Source organism: Penicillium oxalicum, chromosome II (genome assembly GCF_001723175.1).
Source record: "Penicillium oxalicum strain HP7-1 chromosome II, whole genome shotgun sequence".
Lineage (NCBI taxonomy): Eukaryota > Fungi > Ascomycota > Eurotiomycetes > Eurotiales > Aspergillaceae > Penicillium > Penicillium oxalicum.
The window spans coordinates 3,512,887-3,530,876 of record NC_064651.1 but is presented as its reverse complement, the minus strand read 5'-3'; the positions used below and the strand labels follow the sequence as shown (position 1 = coordinate 3,530,876).

At 52.0% G+C, this 17,990-nt stretch overlaps 4 protein-coding genes across 4 annotated transcripts; 3 read left to right on the top strand and 1 right to left on the bottom strand.

Moving 5' to 3' along the window:
- Positions 1 to 841: 841 nt before the first annotated feature.
- POX_b03087 (uncharacterized protein) lies at positions 842 to 6,053 on the top strand (the record flags this gene model as incomplete). Its single annotated transcript, XM_050111991.1, has 3 exons — positions 842 to 1,233; positions 1,436 to 5,739; positions 5,806 to 6,053. 3 exons carry the CDS (start codon positions 842 to 844, stop codon positions 6,051 to 6,053), a joined length of 4,944 nt encoding a protein of 1,647 aa, XP_049972337.1.
- An 816-nt stretch (positions 6,054 to 6,869) lies between these two features.
- POX_b03086 (uncharacterized protein) lies at positions 6,870 to 9,668 on the top strand (the record flags this gene model as incomplete). The annotated part of the gene is made up of 4 exons (XM_050111990.1): positions 6,870 to 7,062; positions 7,196 to 7,581; positions 7,661 to 8,065; positions 8,127 to 9,668. The coding sequence occupies 4 exons, from the start codon at positions 6,870 to 6,872 to the stop codon at positions 9,666 to 9,668; spliced, it is 2,526 nt and encodes an 841-aa protein (XP_049972336.1).
- Positions 9,669 to 13,260: 3,592 nt separating this feature from the next.
- On the top strand, positions 13,261 to 14,340 carry POX_b03085 (uncharacterized protein; the record flags this gene model as incomplete). Its single annotated transcript, XM_050111989.1, has 1 exon — positions 13,261 to 14,340. The coding sequence occupies one exon, from the start codon at positions 13,261 to 13,263 to the stop codon at positions 14,338 to 14,340; it is 1,080 nt and encodes a 359-aa protein (XP_049972335.1).
- A 796-nt stretch (positions 14,341 to 15,136) lies between these two features.
- Positions 15,137 to 17,220, bottom strand: POX_b03084 (uncharacterized protein; the record flags this gene model as incomplete). Its single annotated transcript, XM_050111988.1, has 9 exons — positions 15,137 to 15,357; positions 15,444 to 15,557; positions 15,658 to 15,811; positions 15,874 to 15,974; positions 16,043 to 16,319; positions 16,376 to 16,515; positions 16,586 to 16,652; positions 16,734 to 16,849; positions 16,923 to 17,220. The coding sequence occupies 9 exons, from the start codon at positions 17,218 to 17,220 to the stop codon at positions 15,137 to 15,139; spliced, it is 1,488 nt and encodes a 495-aa protein (XP_049972334.1).
- Positions 17,221 to 17,990: the final 770 nt, after the last annotated feature.

The window sequence follows — 17,990 nt, the reverse complement described above, 5'->3', positions numbered from 1 at the left end:
CCCCTGCCTGGCGCTTGACCAAATACGCGGCACTTCTCAAATATTCTCCCTTCTCTAGTGGCCAGCGGAACATGTTCGGTATCACCAGTGATGGATACTTGACCGAAGAATACCGGATCCAGTTCTTGACTCCCGAGTAGACTCTGTCGATCAGATACATTGAAAGATGGAGATGGTGAGTGCAGGTCTGCAGGATCTCACACCGGGTAAAGCGTTCCAGCTGTCACTGGTTCAAAGTACCTGAGTGTTCCTCAACCCCTAAAGTGTGTACCTGAAGTACCTGAAACCGTGGTCAAAGTAAAAAAAAAACCCCAAAACCGACAAAGAACCAAAAGGCGCCCGAATGACCGTCGACCGGGTCCCCAGCGTTCGCAGTGCCGCCGCGCCGGGTCTCTTCCCCAACTCCACTTGGGCCAAATGAATCTCCTGCTTCCTGTCCTTTTTTCCCTTTGACCCTGGAAGACCTCCCCCAAAAACAAGGCCGAATGACATCGTGCCTCCCCCTCCCGTTGCAGACAAAAAAAAATTAAAGAAAAGAACCACATTCCACTTTCAACTTGCTATCTTTCTCTCTTTTCTCCCAGAACGGTCATGTCGTGCAAGCGTCATCTCCGATCCCAAGCTGGGCTGATGCGTTCCTAGCCGTGCTGTTGTTCGAAACAATTGATTGCCCCCCCAGCCTCCACTCTAATCTACCAGCGCGCGTCGTTTCCCCCCCCCCCCCCCCCCCCCCCCCTTCCGAAATCGCGTGAGCCTTGGGGGGTCCTCTCTGTGCGCCAGTGTCAGACGCGACATCTCGACTCGCTGGACTCGGGAGTTGCGGTGAGTCGAGTCGTTCACCATGGACGCTCTCCCCTCCTTCCTCGACTCGCCCTCCCACACCCGAACCAAGTCGGCAGAATCGCAAATCCGGATAGAAGAAGTACCCAGCGCAGATGGGGTCCGTTCTCGAGGCCTCGCCGCCAAAACGACCTCCCCCCTCCGCCGCGCCAACACCGTGGCACAGACCGGACATGTTCTCAAGCGGAACCTGGAACTCAAGGCGACGCGGGACAAGACCGCGTTGGCCTCGGCACTCCGAGCCAAAGATAGCCATGAGGTCTTACGAAATGCGTCGATTCAACGGTCTCAGACACAGGCGCATCGATCTCCACGGGAGGGACGTGCTGCTGGGCGCAGGGCGGGTCACTTTACGGTTGGGAGCGTCGGTCAGAATGGAAAGATCTTTCTCAGGTATGGATGAATCGCCGCCTGTTCTTCTCCGTCTCTCACTCTCTTGAAAAGGAGAGTGTATATGTGTGAAAGGGAGGGAGAGACAGAGAGAGAGAGAGCGAGAACTGGCGCGCTCAACAATCTCTCGTGTCCACTGTCCACTATTCATGATTCACCCTCCGCTACCCCATGGATCCTAACTTTCCTTCATTCACGCGGCCAGACCGATTGCAAACCCGCCGCGGAAGGCTCCTGCGGCAACTCCCTTGTCGTCCCTAGATCCGGTGACGAGTCTTCGGCCACTGCCGCCACAGCACGCGCAAGGTTGTGACGACCCGTCTCGGTGGTCGAGCTCGCAGCTGTCTGAACTCCGTCCACGCGGCCACGGCCACGGCCACGAAAGCGAGTCGGTCTACTCACAGGAAGCTAGACCCGAATCCGTCACCCTTCGTCGCCCGCGCGCAAACTCCTTTTCGACAATCTCCGAACAGCAGTCGGTATCCGGTGTGGGAAACCGTGGAGAGTTCCGCATTGTCATTGACCGGTCTGAGGATCGTCCCCGGTCTGCCGGAGAGAATCTCGGTAGCGCAGCGCTGGAAGTCCCCATCCCCCATTATAGACTGGGTTCTCCACGTTTCAACACGGAAGGGAGTGCCATCCTGCAGAGCTCACTGTACACTCGCACCTCCATGTCCGACAATTTTCGAAACTCCACACACCTGGGGGGCATGCTGGATGCCATGTCCCCCCATGGTCGGAGTGGGTACGCCAGGGATTCCTTCTCCCAACATCGACCCTCCTTTGCCGTCTCTCTGTTCTCGGGGACGGGGGCGATCGATCTCAGTCGAGCCTCCCCCGCTCCACGGAACTCGGTGGTCCACGAGTTTAAAGGACCGGTCGATGCGGCGATCTATGAAGTTCTGGTGACGGATATGGACTCGGACGCGGTGGTGCGCTATGTCCCTGGGACCAAGGATATCAGCGCGGCAACCCCGGCGCGTATTGTCGCACAGATCTCGTCGGAGTCTTTCATGGATTACGAGTTGGTGTCAGATTTTTTTCTGACCTTCCGCTCCTATCTCTCCCCCTGCCATCTGCTGGCGCTGCTGCTCGCTCGTCTTGAGTGGGCCATCAATCGCCTGCAAGAGGATGGGCGGATCATTCGAATCAGAACCTTTGCCGCTCTCCGGCACTGGATCCTCAACTACTTTGTCGACGATTTCGTGGCAAACTATAATCTTCGCAAGAATCTCTGCGACACCATCAATGCGCTTTATGCCAATGTGAAATCTAGAAACACTGGTGGCAAAAGCGATCTGAAGATCCTCATTGACCTGAAGCGTTGTTGGAATGGCAAGTGCTCGGTCTATTGGTCCGGCCCGGAACTCAGTCAAGCGTACAATGATCCAGATACGCCTATTGCACCGGGTAGCGTTGAGATCGACTTGGCGGCTTCCGACGCAGCATACACGACCGTTCCGCCTCATGTGTCTGCTCCGTCTTCCGAGAACCGGTCCCGCGACAGTATGCCCAACTCTGTGCATCATGATAGAAACGATTCGGCGGCGACCGCGCAGAGCATACCCGTCTCCACGAAAAGCGAAATGAGTGTCGTTGCACTTTCTTGCTCGCTACCGCCCAAATCTCCCAGGCGCTTGTCCACCCCGTATTCGAAAAACCAAGCTCCTCGCCCGGTACCTCTGAACACTACGGCTGCACCTGAAAATGCGCCAGCATCGCCGAAAATATCACGACTTCCCTTTCACGGCCATGCCCACAAAAGGAGCGGGAGCTTTTCGGACTCGGTGCGCGACGATCGAGTACCGGCGTTTAATGCGGAGCCGGGTCCAGTGAACCATGCGCCCAGAGAACTTTTGGATCCTGTCAGCTTCATTCGCGGAACCCTCTACCCTCCCGTGGAATCCTACATGACGATGTTGGCGCCAGACTCGCCCCCCTTGGCCCCGCCTTCTCACGCATCGAACCAGGATCGGCGAAGTATTCCCGACGGCGGGGCTCGTACCGGCTCCTCGAACTCGGGGGTGCGAACCATCATCGGGTCAATCAAGCGAGTACTGCATACGAGAAACGGGGGACAGAGCGTCTCTGCAAGGATCACCAACGCCGCTGATGCCATCTCGCTTCCTTCTCGCGGGAGGATATCCGCCATACCCAATCACCTTGCACTGGGGTCTGATTTCTATCGCGAAAAAAAGATGGCTGCTGGACTCAAGCGGCCAGCTCGAGTAGACACTCTTTGCGATGAGTCCCTCGTGCAGTATCGTCGGGCTCTGAGACTCAGCGGAAGTCAAGATGCCAGGAGCGCGCGGCTGACCACATCCGCGGCGCCGCACGACGCTGTGGTCGAGAGCGATGCGGAAGTGCCGCCTCGAAATCACCATGTGATGTCGGGAGGAGAAAGATCGAAAATCGAGAGCGAAATTACCACCGGAAGTGGCTCGATTGTGATTGTCGACGACACCGGCTTTGAATTTCCCTCCATGTCAGGGGCCTTAGAAAACAGCGGCCTTCACAACGACGCTCACGTTCAGGACAGCACAATGGTCCTCTCCAGCACTCCAACCAGGCTTTCCCAAGCCTCACTGCCAAAAGATGGTGAATACGTAGTACCGGTCTATTACCACGGCAAATCAACGGACGTCAATGAGCATCGCCCCATCTCGCCGAGCCCCCTCAGCCAAATATCCCCGCGACGGTCATTGTCCGTGGAACGACAGGCTACTCCCAATAAACGCATGTCCCTCTCCCTCCGCTTGCGAAAGTACGCATCATTTCAAAGTGGCATCTCCAAGCAGCGAATGTCCTTGAACAGCATCACCAGCAAATCTCACGCAGGCTCCACTGCAGCACTAGAACACCCAGAAATGTCGACGGGTCCATTGCTTCGCCGGAGGCCTGGGGGGAACCTGCGTCAGATGCAGTTTGTCAACCAACCTGAGCGTAGTCCTGCCCGCGAGTCACGGGTATCAGAAAGCTCGTACGGGGATTCTTTTGCGGAGACGAGAGCATCGACCACAGCCCCGGATCCCTCTCCTTCTCGATTCTCCCTGATATCCGTGGGTCCGAACGTCGACATGCAACGGTCATTCGAAGCAGCAATGGCCCAGTTCGCCCAGATTCCCGATGACGATGATGGGGGCATTGAATCGACCTTGCTGAAGCTGGAGGGCAAGTGGAAAGGGCATTCAGACGAGCAAAGGACCCCGACTCGGGACGAGAGTGCCGGAGCTGAGGGACGAAGCCCATCAGGATGGGACATTATCCCAAGGCGACGGCAGACTGAACGATCTGCTTATTCGACTGTCGGGGGCAGACTCGCCCCTCCTCGCCCCTACTCAGAGTCTGTGGCAGAGTCTGAAGAGTCTTATAATTCTATGCCCCTCCTCGAGCGAGGTCTCACGGACGATTCGATGAGACGGCCCATGACACATCGCTTCCATCCTAGCAATGACGCTTATAATATCCCGCTCAGTCTGATTTCCAGCCGAGATACATCTGAACTAGTCTCCTCCCATCCCTCCTCGATCCAGATCATCCAAAAGTCGGACAGCATTCAACGCATTCCGCACGGATCGACCTACCCGGAGCTATCTCCCGATGTGGCCAGTGACAATCGACATTCTGTCTTGTCCTCCGACCAGTCTCTGGATCTCATTGATACTCACGAGTCCACCTGCAGCCGATTGTCGACGGATACACGCAGCGTTGCTTTTTCGACCGTCGAAATCCCACCTCATCCACTTGCGCATCCACCCTCACCCCCAATGACCGTTCAGCATCCCAATTCGTTCGGCTCTTCGGTCTCGCCGCTGGACAAAGTGCGATTTCAACCGCAGCCGTTGACACCCGACACGTCCCCCCGACACCGTGAGCCCATTGAAACTCACCACCAGACACGAAACGCTCCCCCAATGTCGGTCAATGTCCTTTCGAACATGGAAAAGAACCGCCCTCCCCAGCTTACTCTCAACGAGGGGGCCGTTGAACACATCCCGTTCATCCTTGCCTGTGAGTCTCAGATGCTTGCTCAGCAATTGACTCTGGTGGAAATGGCGGCTCTGAGTGAGGTTGATTGGCGTGACCTGGTTGAAATGAAGTGGAGCAGCGCCTCTCCGGCCATCAACAGCTGGGTGGAGTTCCTCTCTACCGACCAGCGTAACGGGATCGACATGGTTGTTGGACGTTTCAACCTGATGGTGAAGTGGGTCATTTCCGAAATTGTCCTTACACTCGATATCCACGAGCGAGCACGCACTATTGTCAAGTTCATCCATACCGCTGCGCATGCCCGACGCATGTGCAACTACGTCTCCATGTTGCAGATCGCCATCGCCCTGTCTTCCTCGGATTCCTCTCGACTTCAGAGCACGTGGAGTCTGGTTCCGCAGGAAGATAAGCGCTTACTTAAAGATATGGAAAGCTTGATTCAGCCTGTGCGCAACTTCCACGATCTTCGTGTCGAAATGGAGACCGCCAATCTGCAAGAGGGCTGTATTCCTTTCATTGGTAAGTCGAGCTACACCTATTTTCCAGGGCCTTACCTGAGCATCATCTCTAATTGTTGAATCTTAGGTCTCTACATCCACGACTTGACCTATAATGCTCAGAAGCCCGCCCAGGTTCGCAGTCACTCCGGATGTCTGCTCGTCAACTTTGAGCGTTATCGTACGGCCGCCCGCATTGTCAAAAGCCTCCTTCGCCTTATCGACGCAAGCACTAAGTACCGATTCGAACCGACTCATGGCATCATTGAACGATGCCTGTGGATTGCATCTCTGTCCGAGGAAGAAATTACCCGCCGCAGCAAGGCTCTTGAATAAGCCTTTCGCTCTCAGCAACCTTGGGAAGCTCTGATACGCTCGCTCGTCACCCTTCTTGATCGCGTCCCGCGGTTTCCAGTTGGAACTGCCACTTTCCTCGTTTGAAGCCCACCCTTTTTCCCCCCTCACTGTCTCTCATATGACTTGTACTTATAGTTTGGATTCCTCTTATTGTCTTTCCATGTGCGTTAGGAGCGAGCGTTTTGCATAAGATCTTGGGAATTCTGGGACATTATCTGGTTGAAAGGAGGTCATTTTTTGTTTCTTGTTTGCTTCCTCCTCCTCTGTGAATGTTTTCATGGTATATTCGAATACCCCCCGACTGTTTTTGCATTTCGAGCAGTTAGCTCTCCTACAATTTAGTTGCAGCGACTGCTATTTCGTCTTTATTCGCCATCTTCTTCTGCATTAACAGCAATAGACATCTATTCATTAGGCCCCTTCATCTTTCAGTACCATTATGACTATACGAAAAGACAGTAAGCTAGCTTTTTGCTCTCGTGTCACACAAAGTATGGGATCTGACAGTCTGAGGCCAGTGTGACCACAGCCTGAGAAATGTCCAAGTGCGTCATCAAAATGCGGAATCCTTTGGGGGTCGAAGTTGGGTTGATCTGCCTCAGCCGGATAAGATCCCGACCACCTTTTTTCGAGTGCCGACCGATCACCGATTCTCCATCTCCGATTCTCAAGCGGCCGCTGTGGGGGTCTCCTACTCTCCTTTGGACTTGTCGCCAAGTGTCTCCCAAGACACTGCATCTTTCATCCCCTCTTTCATGGGCCGTTTCACAACCCAGCGACTGCCTGCCCGCCACCATGGACACGACCGAGCCACGGCGCGGGGGTTCCGAGGAAGTTGGACATGATCACGATCATGATCATGACCATGTCCAGAGCCCCGCGTCCCCGGAGCCCCAACAGGAACTCCCCGATGACTTGCCCAAATCACTGGATGATCGCAGGACGGTCCCGGTATATCAAGAGACGGAAATGTACGATGCATGGCAGGGTATGTGTCCACGATGTCTTTTCCCCGATTGCACGTCCAGGACTGTTTGTTCCTGGGTCGTCGGTCCGCCTTGTGCGGCAACCGGTGCAGAAGCTCGATGGAGGCTAATCACCTCATGAGGTTGATGTTCTAGGACAATCGCAATTCCTGACCACCCCCGTGGCTGCGAGACCATTGAGTTTCAGTCTCGCCCTCGACGACCATTCGCATGATTCCGAAACCGACATGCGCGCGCGTGACATGGAAGATAGTGATGCGCGATTGATTGAGATGCTTGCCGCGCAGGCCGCACATCGTGAGATCGATTCACTGGGCGCTAGTGAGGAACGAATTGCCGCGGACGAGAACTTGACGGTTGCGGAGAAACGAGACATGTTGCAGAAGAGTCTCAATATGGCGGCCAGCAATGGAGATGTGGAACGGGTGCGCAAGTTGATCGACGGGCCGGCGAGTAACTATATTGATGTGAATATGCCTGATGAGGAGGGTACGGCGCCCCTCATATACGCCAGTTGCTTTGTGAGTGTCTCCCGGGTCTCGTTGGGCAGGGGAGAGAGGGGGGGGGTTATTGGTCGCGCTAACGAAAGAATTTCGACAGGGCCACCAAGAGGTCGTTTCTGCTCTGCTCGATGCCGGCGCTTTTGTTGACCAGCAGGATCGTAATCAATGGAGCGCATTGATGTGGGCTATGACCAATCGGCACAAGACGATCGCAAAGATTCTGCTCGACCATGGAGCTTCACCCGATATCAAATCATCCTCGGGAGGGACTGCGTTTGACTTTGCACAGCCGGGGAGCGAGATCTCCGAATACTTACACGAGAATGGCTATCACTTTGGGGCGGCAGGGGTCGTCGATGACTTCTACGACGCGGGGCTGGCCCACGGGCGGTTTGAAGAGGAGCTTGCGGAGAATGAGATGAAGCGCCGGATGATGATGGAAGAAAGCGCCATCAATCTAGAGGTGGATCTATCCAGTCTTGGGCTGGATGAAAAATTCGAGGTCGGTGCAGGTTATGAACGTTGCAGACGCGCAATCCCGAGTGACTGACAGAATTCTCTAGCCTTCTGACGATGACGATTTGGACGATGAGCAACAAGAATTCGTTTGGGACAGATGTCTAAACGACCAAATGTTTGTCTTTCAAGATCATGAATTGGAACGGATCCTTGACATGATTATCACCAACATGACTCCTCAAAGATCTCCATCTCAAAAACCCGTGCCGGCCAATCTTCTGTTCCTCATGGCGCGCTATGCCCACTATCATGCCAGCCCTGAACTTCTCACGATTCTCCTACATTCTGCAACAGACAAGATCAATGATGTTGTGGAGCGATACCAATGGGATATGACCATGCAAGCCTTTTGGATGTCGAACGCGACATTATTGCTCCACTATCTGAAGAAGGATGCCGGCTTAGTAGAGGCGACGATACAATTCCAGCTGCACCTGGCGGAACTCATTAACGAGATCTTTGTCCTGATCATCCGTGATGCCGAGCGTCGCATGAATAAGGTCCTCGATGCGGCGATGCTTGACCACGAGACCATTCCGGGAATGGAGGACATTGCTTTTCAGAACGAGTGGAAGTTGTTCCGTAAGAAGAAATCCGAAGCCCCCGAACCCGCCGAGAAGCGATTTCGTCCTCCATCGCCTCGCCGACGAGCACAAATCTCACCTCGCAACATCACCTCACTCCTTTCCTCAACACTCTTTGTGCTGGACCTGTACGACGTCCATTCAGTGATTACCACCCAGATCATCTCACAATTATTGTACTGGTTGAGTGCCGAGATCTTCAATCGGATCATGAGCACACGACGGTATCTGGCGCGCACCAAGGCCATGCAGATTCGAATGAACGTCTCTGCTTTGGAGGACTGGGCACGAACCAACAATCGTCAACCCGAGCATTATGAAAATGGCTCATTGACCACAACCGGAGAAACCACGGTTGACGCTGCCCGTCGGCATCTGGCTCCGGTCATTCAGCTCCTCCAATGGCTACAATGCTTTTCCTCACTAGGCGAGGACCACGAGTCTCTCGTCACCACACTCTTACAGCTCCAACAGCTCACTCCAACACAGCTATTGCATGCTGTTAAGTCCTATCGGCCCGAGGTCGGCGAGAAAGGGCTCACCAAGCAAGCAATGCGATTCCTCCTTGATGTCCAGCGTGATCCTGAACTCATGTACCGCGAACAATTCCGAATCCAAGAGGAGAAAGCCCGTGCAGATGCCGGCCCAATTGCGCCTTCCACCATCGAAAACCGGCCCAAAACCCCCCCGCCTGCCAAAGCCCAGGGCGAACAGGCGAGTCCCCCCACTCCAGAAACCGGGGTCACCTCTCCGAGCTCTGTGGCCAGAAATTCAAGGCCGAGTAGTATCTCGGGTCCTTCGCGAAATGACGAACGGCCCGGCAGAGACACGGTCTTCCTCGACACTACTTTCTTCCTCCCATTTTCGTTACCTACCAGCACCGACATGCTGATCAGTTACGGCGCTGGACTGGGTGGGACGAATCGTGAGCGTGCTCGCAAGTATGTCCCTACGGTGCCTCCAGAGGTGCTTAGTCGGTTGGATCGTGGTGCCGAGACGTAAGCGTTGATGTAGTGGTGTTTACCCACCCGCCCTACGGTATACGTTTCGTGCCAGACAAACACTTGGGGGATCAAGGCAGTATCATAATTTGATGTCTCCAAGTAACCGATACCTTGGATTATATCTGTGACCTTTTCGGCTTGTGTCTAAGCACGGTCTTCTGGCAGGCATGGATGGGTGCTGGGAATGGGACTTTGACATTCATGGCCAACGATCTCATCCAGTGAACAATATGTCTCTCATCTTTTGTCTCTTTACGATAACCGATCATCTCATGGCTTCGGACGCGGAGTCCCTTCGACTAGTGTATATAGTCATATAATAGATCATGGAGAATCCGGTCCTGGGATACTTGTATTCATGTTTGGGCAGGTATATCCCACATCTTCGAGCCACATAGTAGGTAACGTGCACGATAACCCTGGGCCACTCACGCCCAGCCGTGCAACGGACCACTGCAGACTGTCTCCATCTATTTCAATGTAGTTTGAGCTATACTGTTTGGAGTGGAGGTCTTAATGTTGTGGCGACATGAGAGCATCCGTCGTGAACGTTGGATTCAGGTACTTTGGCGCCGGCTCCTGATGGTTTTAGGTAGAGATTGTGAGACTAATAGTATTCCCTGAGAATACGGCATCTGTAGATTGACAGGGGGTGGGCTCTGGGTAAGGAGTACGGCTAAGTAGTATCTTTTGCGAGTCTCATAATTACTTTGATCTAGATCAAGCCTCGTTCAGAACCGGATTGTAGGGGAAATCCCCAAAGAAAGTGTCTATGAGAGCTTGTGCTTTCGTCATTACTTAATGTCGCTATTGGGTCAGTAAGAAACTTGCTAGAGATCAAGATAAAGAAAAAGCCAAACCACGAAAAGGGGGAAAAAAGAAAGAAAAACAACACCTTCAAAACAGCCATCATTAAAAACCAACTTCCAAACAAGACTTGCCTAGCAAGAAAAAAAAGACGTAAATAAACCCTCAGAATCCAAGCTTGGAGGTGTTGCAGCCCGTCGACCGCACCTTGATATGGTTCATCATCACTGGGTTCTTGTCTTCTTTTCTGTATGAAAGAGCATGCCTTTCGTTTTTCCCCCAGTGCCCACAGAGTCCGGGAATCCAGTATTGGGATGCGCATTGGGAATGTTCGTCGTTGATCGGTTCGTCGAAAGTCGGTTTGTCGGAATCGCTGTCGTGCATCGAGTCGGTTTTGTCGAGGTTTGTCGAAGCCTCGTCCACCTGTCCCTTTCCTTTTTCCTCTCCATCCTGTCCTCCCCCATCCACCTTCCTCCTCACTTCCTTCCTTTTCCTCCTCTTGTAAGCCCCTCTCCTCCACCCTTTCCTCCTCCATTCTCTCTTCCATCGTCGGTGTGGTCGTCCTCGTCGTATCGTTCGTCCCTCCCTCCCTCATCGCAGTCGTAGTCGAAGTCGTCGTAGTTGTCGTAGTCGTTGTCCCCCTTCCCATCCAAATCGCACCCGAACCCAAGCCATCCTTCTCACCCTCTACCGATGGATGCGAAAAACATGCAGAGCCAACGGTCAAAAACAAAAAACAAGAAAAAAAAAGAAAACAAAGACACTGCCTGCTACCAAGTCCGGTGTGGAACAAGGCTTCCAAAGGCAAATGAGTAAGAAACCCAGTGGATGCTCATAAAAATGATGCAGAGCCAAAGGGAGAGAGAAGAGACCGCTCACTGCCTGCTACCAAGTTCGGTATGGAACAAGGCTTCCAAAGGCAAATGAATACAAAAACCGATGGATGCTGATAAAAAAAAAGACGCAGAGCCAAAGGTCATATCAACCCTCCACACTACCTGCTGCCTGACCTGGTGTAAGGTAGGATCTCCAAAGGCAAATGTGGTTGAGTGTGGGAGAGAAAGAAAGAAAAAGAGAAGAAAAGAGGAAGAGAGGTCACAGGGAGGTGGAAGGGATTTTATACCCTCACTTAAGCTCAATGTTTGCTTCCCATCAGTAGCCTGCCTCGCGTAATGACCAATTACGGAAATCCAGCAAGCAAACCTTTGCCTATGGTCACCAGCAGTAAACAAGAATGCAACAGCAAAGCAGATATGGAGCATGTTGTTTGTTTACTTTGGTGTCACCGTGAGTTTTGCGAGGGACAAACAAATGAACCGAAGGAAGGTTCTAGTCTACGCCTACTAGCACGTACCTATTAGACTAAGCTTTTGATCAAGTTCAAAATATGTGAAAGAATACTAGTGCATACGAGAAGATTCCTAATCAAGATCATGACAAGAGAGGAGCTCTGGCCTACAATACTCACCCACTGGGCAGTGCACAAATGAGTCGAAGGGAGATCAGTAGACACCTGGATTCGAGCTGAGATGACATTCCTTCTACCCATGATAGATTTGTTATTATTCTGTATGAACAGCGGTGGAATAAAAATATATGACGCCTAGAGAGTACGTGTGAATGCATCTTATGGATGAAAGCTCTAGCCTAAGTCTACCAGATGTTCCAAGATGCCTTCCGACCCCAGGAGAAGGACGAAATGAAAAAGGCACGAATTCCGGGGCACCTAGAGAATCAGAAGGTTATCATTCTGCCAAACAATCATTTTCCAACGCACACTTGTGATTGTATGAGAAGTATTGCATTCCTTTTTGAATCAGTGTGCTTGAGGTTGTTTGTGTACATTCAGGACTCCCAGAATATAGATAGTCATTGACATTTGGCGTTACATTCTAGCTGTGTACGTCGAAAGCACGAGGCGTGTCTCACGTCCCGGTGTTTTGGTATTAATACATCAATGAGAAGATATTTACTATGTCGTGGTGGCGTGAACAAGACATGAATTCACAAGTCTCCATCATACTAGTGTGATACTCCTCTCTATATTGAGCTTCAGCGGGGGAATCAGGTACCAGCGCTGCACAAGAGTACCTGTCAAGACAAGCATCTGTCATCATATCAACTAGAAATGAATAGAATGGGATGACATGATGTATGGAAGATTCTCGTTTTTTTTTTAAAGAAAAAAAAAACCTGAAAGTTCTATTGCACGTCAGCTTCGGTGAAATTACTACCAACGCGTGCTTGTTCAGTCTTTTTGCTACACTCAATGCCGAGTGCGGTGATATATTGAAGCAGACAACTCTGTATTCACTCAAGCCATCTGAGATATCTTATGGATGTTTGTCAGAGTCGTCCTCGTTGGTAACTCCAGGACAACTTTGCGTTGACCAGTCTTCAAACAACTCAAGGATGAATCAGCGGTCTTATCGACTAAAGCTGCGGCCCTGTCCTTACGTACTTTCGTATTTCTTTCCTCCTTTCTCGCGAGGTATTGAAATAAGGCAGTCAGGCCCACGAATTTGGGTCAATTAGTTTACGAATGAAACAATTTCAAGTATTGAAGGAAACACACGTGCATTCAATCGCACCTTCCACGAATTCGCCCCGCACGAAATGTAAACAACCATCTTCGGCCATTCACCCTCAACCTCCTCCAACATCCATCTCAAGCTGCCTCAAACGCTCATTTGACACTCGATTGACCTGGGAACTTGCATCATCATCGTTCTTTACTACATATCAGCGTAAACGCCTCATATCCTCCCCACCAGATTCCAGCCATGATGACTCCTCCGAGATCCCCGCCGGCTGGCATTCCAGCCCAACACTGGTTCTGGTTCGAGGCTCGAAGGGAAGAAGAGCGTCGAAATCAAGAGGCAGAGAAGAGCCGTCAAGAGGCCATGAAGCTGGAGCGGCGAAAGGTTGAGCACTCGATCCTCGGAGACGCCCTGTGTGCAGGAATGAGCCCGAATCTTGCCCCAATGCTTATGGGATGCTTGAACGGGCTTGTCACTGGGCGTCTCAGTCCAGAGAGCGCACCAAAAGAATTGCCGATTACAGTCCAACGTATGCTTCAAGCAAAAGTGCCAGTGGATTTTCAACAGTCTCACGTGCAAGTTCCAGCGTCACCTCATCAACTGGTTCAAGCGGCATCTCCAATGAACGCTCAAGGTCTCAACACACAGCACCTTTCGAGTGAACATCAGCAAGCCCAAGAATTAGCATGCCAACCGCAAAAGGGTCTTGAAGCCTCCAAATCTGCAAGGTCTCCTTCACCAACTGCCTTCTTCGGACCAAGGGCGAATGACTTCATCCGGAGTTTCGAAGCAGATATTACTAACCAAGCCGAATCCTCACGCCAGACTCAATGCTCACCTACCAGCCACCATTCGCAGCAGTCACCTTTCAATCGACGTGATAAAAATAGAGGCAGGAAATGTGACCGTGCTGCTCCTCGGGGACCGTCTCATAGACCACCAACATCCGCTGCCAACGAGCCCCTGCTCTTCCAACCAACAACCCCTTACTATCCCACACGGCCCTTTGTCAATCGGACCCTTGATGGAGAAAGAGTTCAGCCTCCATTCCAAGGGATTCAATCATCCCAATGCTCGCATGAAAGTGAAAGTGGGAAGAGCGACAATGAGGACGACAGGTACGATAGCCAAGGCGAGGACTACGACAGTCATGACGAAGGGTACGAAAGCCCCGACGAGGAGTCCGACAGTCAAGACGATGAAAAATGCAGTCACGAGGGCACAGACTATGAAGATGAGGAATACGATAGCGAGGAGGAGTACGACGACAGCGAAGAAGATGATGATACCAGCGAGGGCTTTGACAGCGACGCTGACGATTAGGTCCCGTCCCTGAAGCTGACCGGGCACCAGAATATGCAACAGGGACGCTCAGGGTGATCTGTGAGCAAATGCAATGCCTTCATTCGAGCTGAAAGAGGAGCTGTCAAATATTGACATGCTGATGCTGATGATGTGGAAACGCGCAGGTAGGAGTGAGCGCGTTGACTAGCTGGAATAGCACGCCCGCGGGGCCAGACATCCAGGCCTTTTGCTTTGCTTTGTGGAGAGGTTTTTATATTGCTCTGGACCAGGTCGCTCGCTTTTTCTCTTTTTTCCTTTGTTTTTTTCTATTTTTTTTTGTTTGGAACAACTGGGGCTTTTGTTTTTACTTCGATCGTTTGAACTTCAACTGACGGCAAGCTCAAGGCTCGCTCATTGCTTTGTGGGATTTGGCAAGATTGCCAAGAAGTGACGTGTATGGCTCGGGGCGCCCTTCTCTCCTGTTACCTTGACCAAATTCTCTTCTTCATCGCCTTTTGCTTCCTTTGGTTTCTGTTTTGCTCTTTTTGGGGGGTCATTCTTTGGTCTTACCAACAGTCTTTGCTCAATACACATTCCTCTTTTTCGGAATTGATATTGACCGCACCCTCCGAGGTGGCCCGACTCCCGTCTGGAATCCGTGCAGGAGAGTCGATAACTCGCTTTATTTCTAAGAGGCAGTTTACTCGAATAGATTGAAGGTTGATTCGCCTCGAGAATCGGGCCTATCAGGTGCACATGTCCATGGCTGTATTAAAACTATTTATAACATCCCGAGACCTCACTTGCTTGGCAAGGTAATACGCCACCCCACGCTCTAGAGCATGTATCTGAATAAAGGAGACCGGTCGCCCAGAGAATCGGGATCGCTGGGATACAGTGCAGGATCGAGCTGATCGCGCTTGGTGTTGATGCGTTTGTAGGTGAAGCGCATGATCACTACTGCGATCATGCCCACTACCACGAAGCCAAGCTCGAGAGCATGGCCCATGAAATAATTCGGGGCGTCTTTGGCGCGGTAAAAATTCGAGGACATGGCTAATCGGAGAAAGATGGTCAGAGTCTGTTGAAACACGAGAAGAAAAAGCACGGTCCGAAATGATGCAGAGTGAAAGTCATCGTACCTCCTGCAAGATTTCCCAGTCCGATGTGAATTGCCATGCCGGCGGCACGCTTATAGTCTCCGGCCATGTTGACGCTCAACCAAGTGACGTTGCCAGGGAAAGCGGGATAGATTCCTACGGTGGCGTGTTAGAGTCGAATCAATGCTTGTCCAGGGCTTGATCGATGGGAATAACTTGCCGACGACAGCGAGGAAAACTCCAAAGTAAACAACACCCGGTACGTTGCGCCCAGTTGATGCGATGACGATGATGAAGCCGATGGCTATTAAAGACATGAAGAATAGAATGGAAGGCGAGCGTTCTTTGCGTCGGTCGGAGAACCAGGCCGCGATGACGGCAACAATGGCAGCGGTGATATAGATAGGCACCTTAGAAGAGAATCAGTCAATATGCTGCTCACTTACGCATATCGCACCAGATCCACACTCACTGTCAAGAGTTGTGCCGTGGATGACTTGTATCCCAGGTCTTTGATGATGGAAGGCAGGAAAAATGAGATGCCATACAGTGGGCACGTAATTCCCCAATACACTGGAATTAACAACGTTAGCGAATCATTGATTGATCTGAAACTGGACCAAGTTTGCGCAGTCACTCACTCAACAATCCCAACCAGATCTGCCAGTCTTTGAACGCGTCGATGACATATTGTACCTTGAAGGCGGACTCATCCCGAACAACCTCGCGTGCATCAACCGAGTTTTGAGTGCGCAAAGAGTACATTACCCATGCCCGTTCCTGCTCAGTCAAAAACTTTGCAGTCTCGGGAGAATCATGAATGGCGAATGGGGCAACAAAAGCCACGGCAACGGTGAGAAGACCCTCAAGAATGAAGATCCAGCGCCAGCCAGCCAAGCCGGCGATGCCGTCCATTTTCTATTGTTCAAGGTCAGTCGCACGCAATTGAAGCTCCAAAGAGCGATTGCACTTACAGCAATGGCGTAAGCCAGGAGTCCGGAGAAAGCACCAGCAACGCTAGCAGCGCTGAAGAAGAGCGCCTGACGGAATTGAGCTCGTTGACGAGGATACCACAATGTAATATAGTACGCGACACCGGGGTAAAGTCCAGCCTCTGTATTCAATGGCCAGTCAGCCTCGTATTCCAGCTATTCAATCAAGACCAACAGGACATCGTTGCGTACCTGCAATGCCCAGTGCGAGACGGGTCGCGAGGAGACCCCCGTAATTTTGAACGATACCCATCAGTGTCTGGACGAGCGATGAAGGTCAGCATACGGTCAGCCTCAAATATGAAGCATCTATATCTTCATCGTGCCAGAGCTTCCTCACCATAACGACACCCCAAGCAACCATGATCAATGGGAGCCACCGTGATGGCCGCAGTTTCTTCAACATCAAGTTGCTAGGCAGTTCAAAAACGCAGTATGTGAAGAAGAAGACCGTCACTACGCGTGAAAGGAGGAATGTTAGCGCCAATATTTGAGATGAATTGCCGTGGAGACTTTGAGCCTGACATACATGTCCAATTGAACTGCGGTCCCGTCATGTTCAGATCCTCGATCAAACCCTCCACCTTGGCATTGCCAATGTTGCCTCGATCCAAGAAAGCCAGCAGGTACAGAATACTCAACATGGGAATCAATCGTAGATCCATTTTGCGCAGAACGGCGGCTTCATCAATTCCTTCGAACGAGAGAGGGCTTGCAATAGCCATCTCTCGATCGGGGTGCTTTTCATCATAGGACGAGATCCGCGCATCTTCGAGCTGATACTCGGCGGCCTTCCCCTCGAGGGATACGTCGGTGGAGCCAGGCATAGTCGCAGATCCACAGTGGGAAGGGAAACAGATGAAGTCAAGACAAAACTCCGAGCTTTGATTCCTGCAGAGGACTAGCCACGAGGGTCCAAGGTCTGGGGTTTATATAGTGGCTGGATGGATCTCCGATTCTGCGGGGAAAGCTTACCCCACAGCGTCCTTGGGGCGATATCGTGGACTGGAAAGTGTGGACTGTGGGGGTAAAATACAAAGCCTGTGCACCCCGAGAGAGAGGAACAAGGCCTGGAACGAATCGTGTCGAGCCATCGTCGCCATGCCTGGAATGGTTCAGAGGGGGCTCTCCTCCCCCAGAAAAGGCTTAGATCGCCGATTTCCTCGTTTTGAATTCTTGGCGAGGGCGTGGACCGTGTGGACCGCGTGGTCAGCATTTGGCGAACTCTGGGGAGGAAGAGGATGGCTTTTTTGTCAGGGATTCTTCTCCATTTGGAGTCAATTGGTCCACGTGACGAAGGTTGGATAAGTTTAAGCGTTGCACGGGAGTGAAGGTTTCCGGCTTCCCTGTTCCTTTCACGTCTCTGACTTACAGCAGCCTTTGGTATGATGGAGTTTAGCTGCGGTCATGGTGGCGCGCCTCTACCAGACTGTCACTGCTGTCTTCGACCGCACTGACGCCATGTTGGAATGCTAAAAGTATGCCTCATCTTCGGTTCGGCATTTGTGAGATGCCGCCATTGGTCTGTTGATGACCGTTAACTGCAGACCTGCCACAGGTGGTCTGCGCGGGTATCTTCTACACGGTGAGGTTCCGA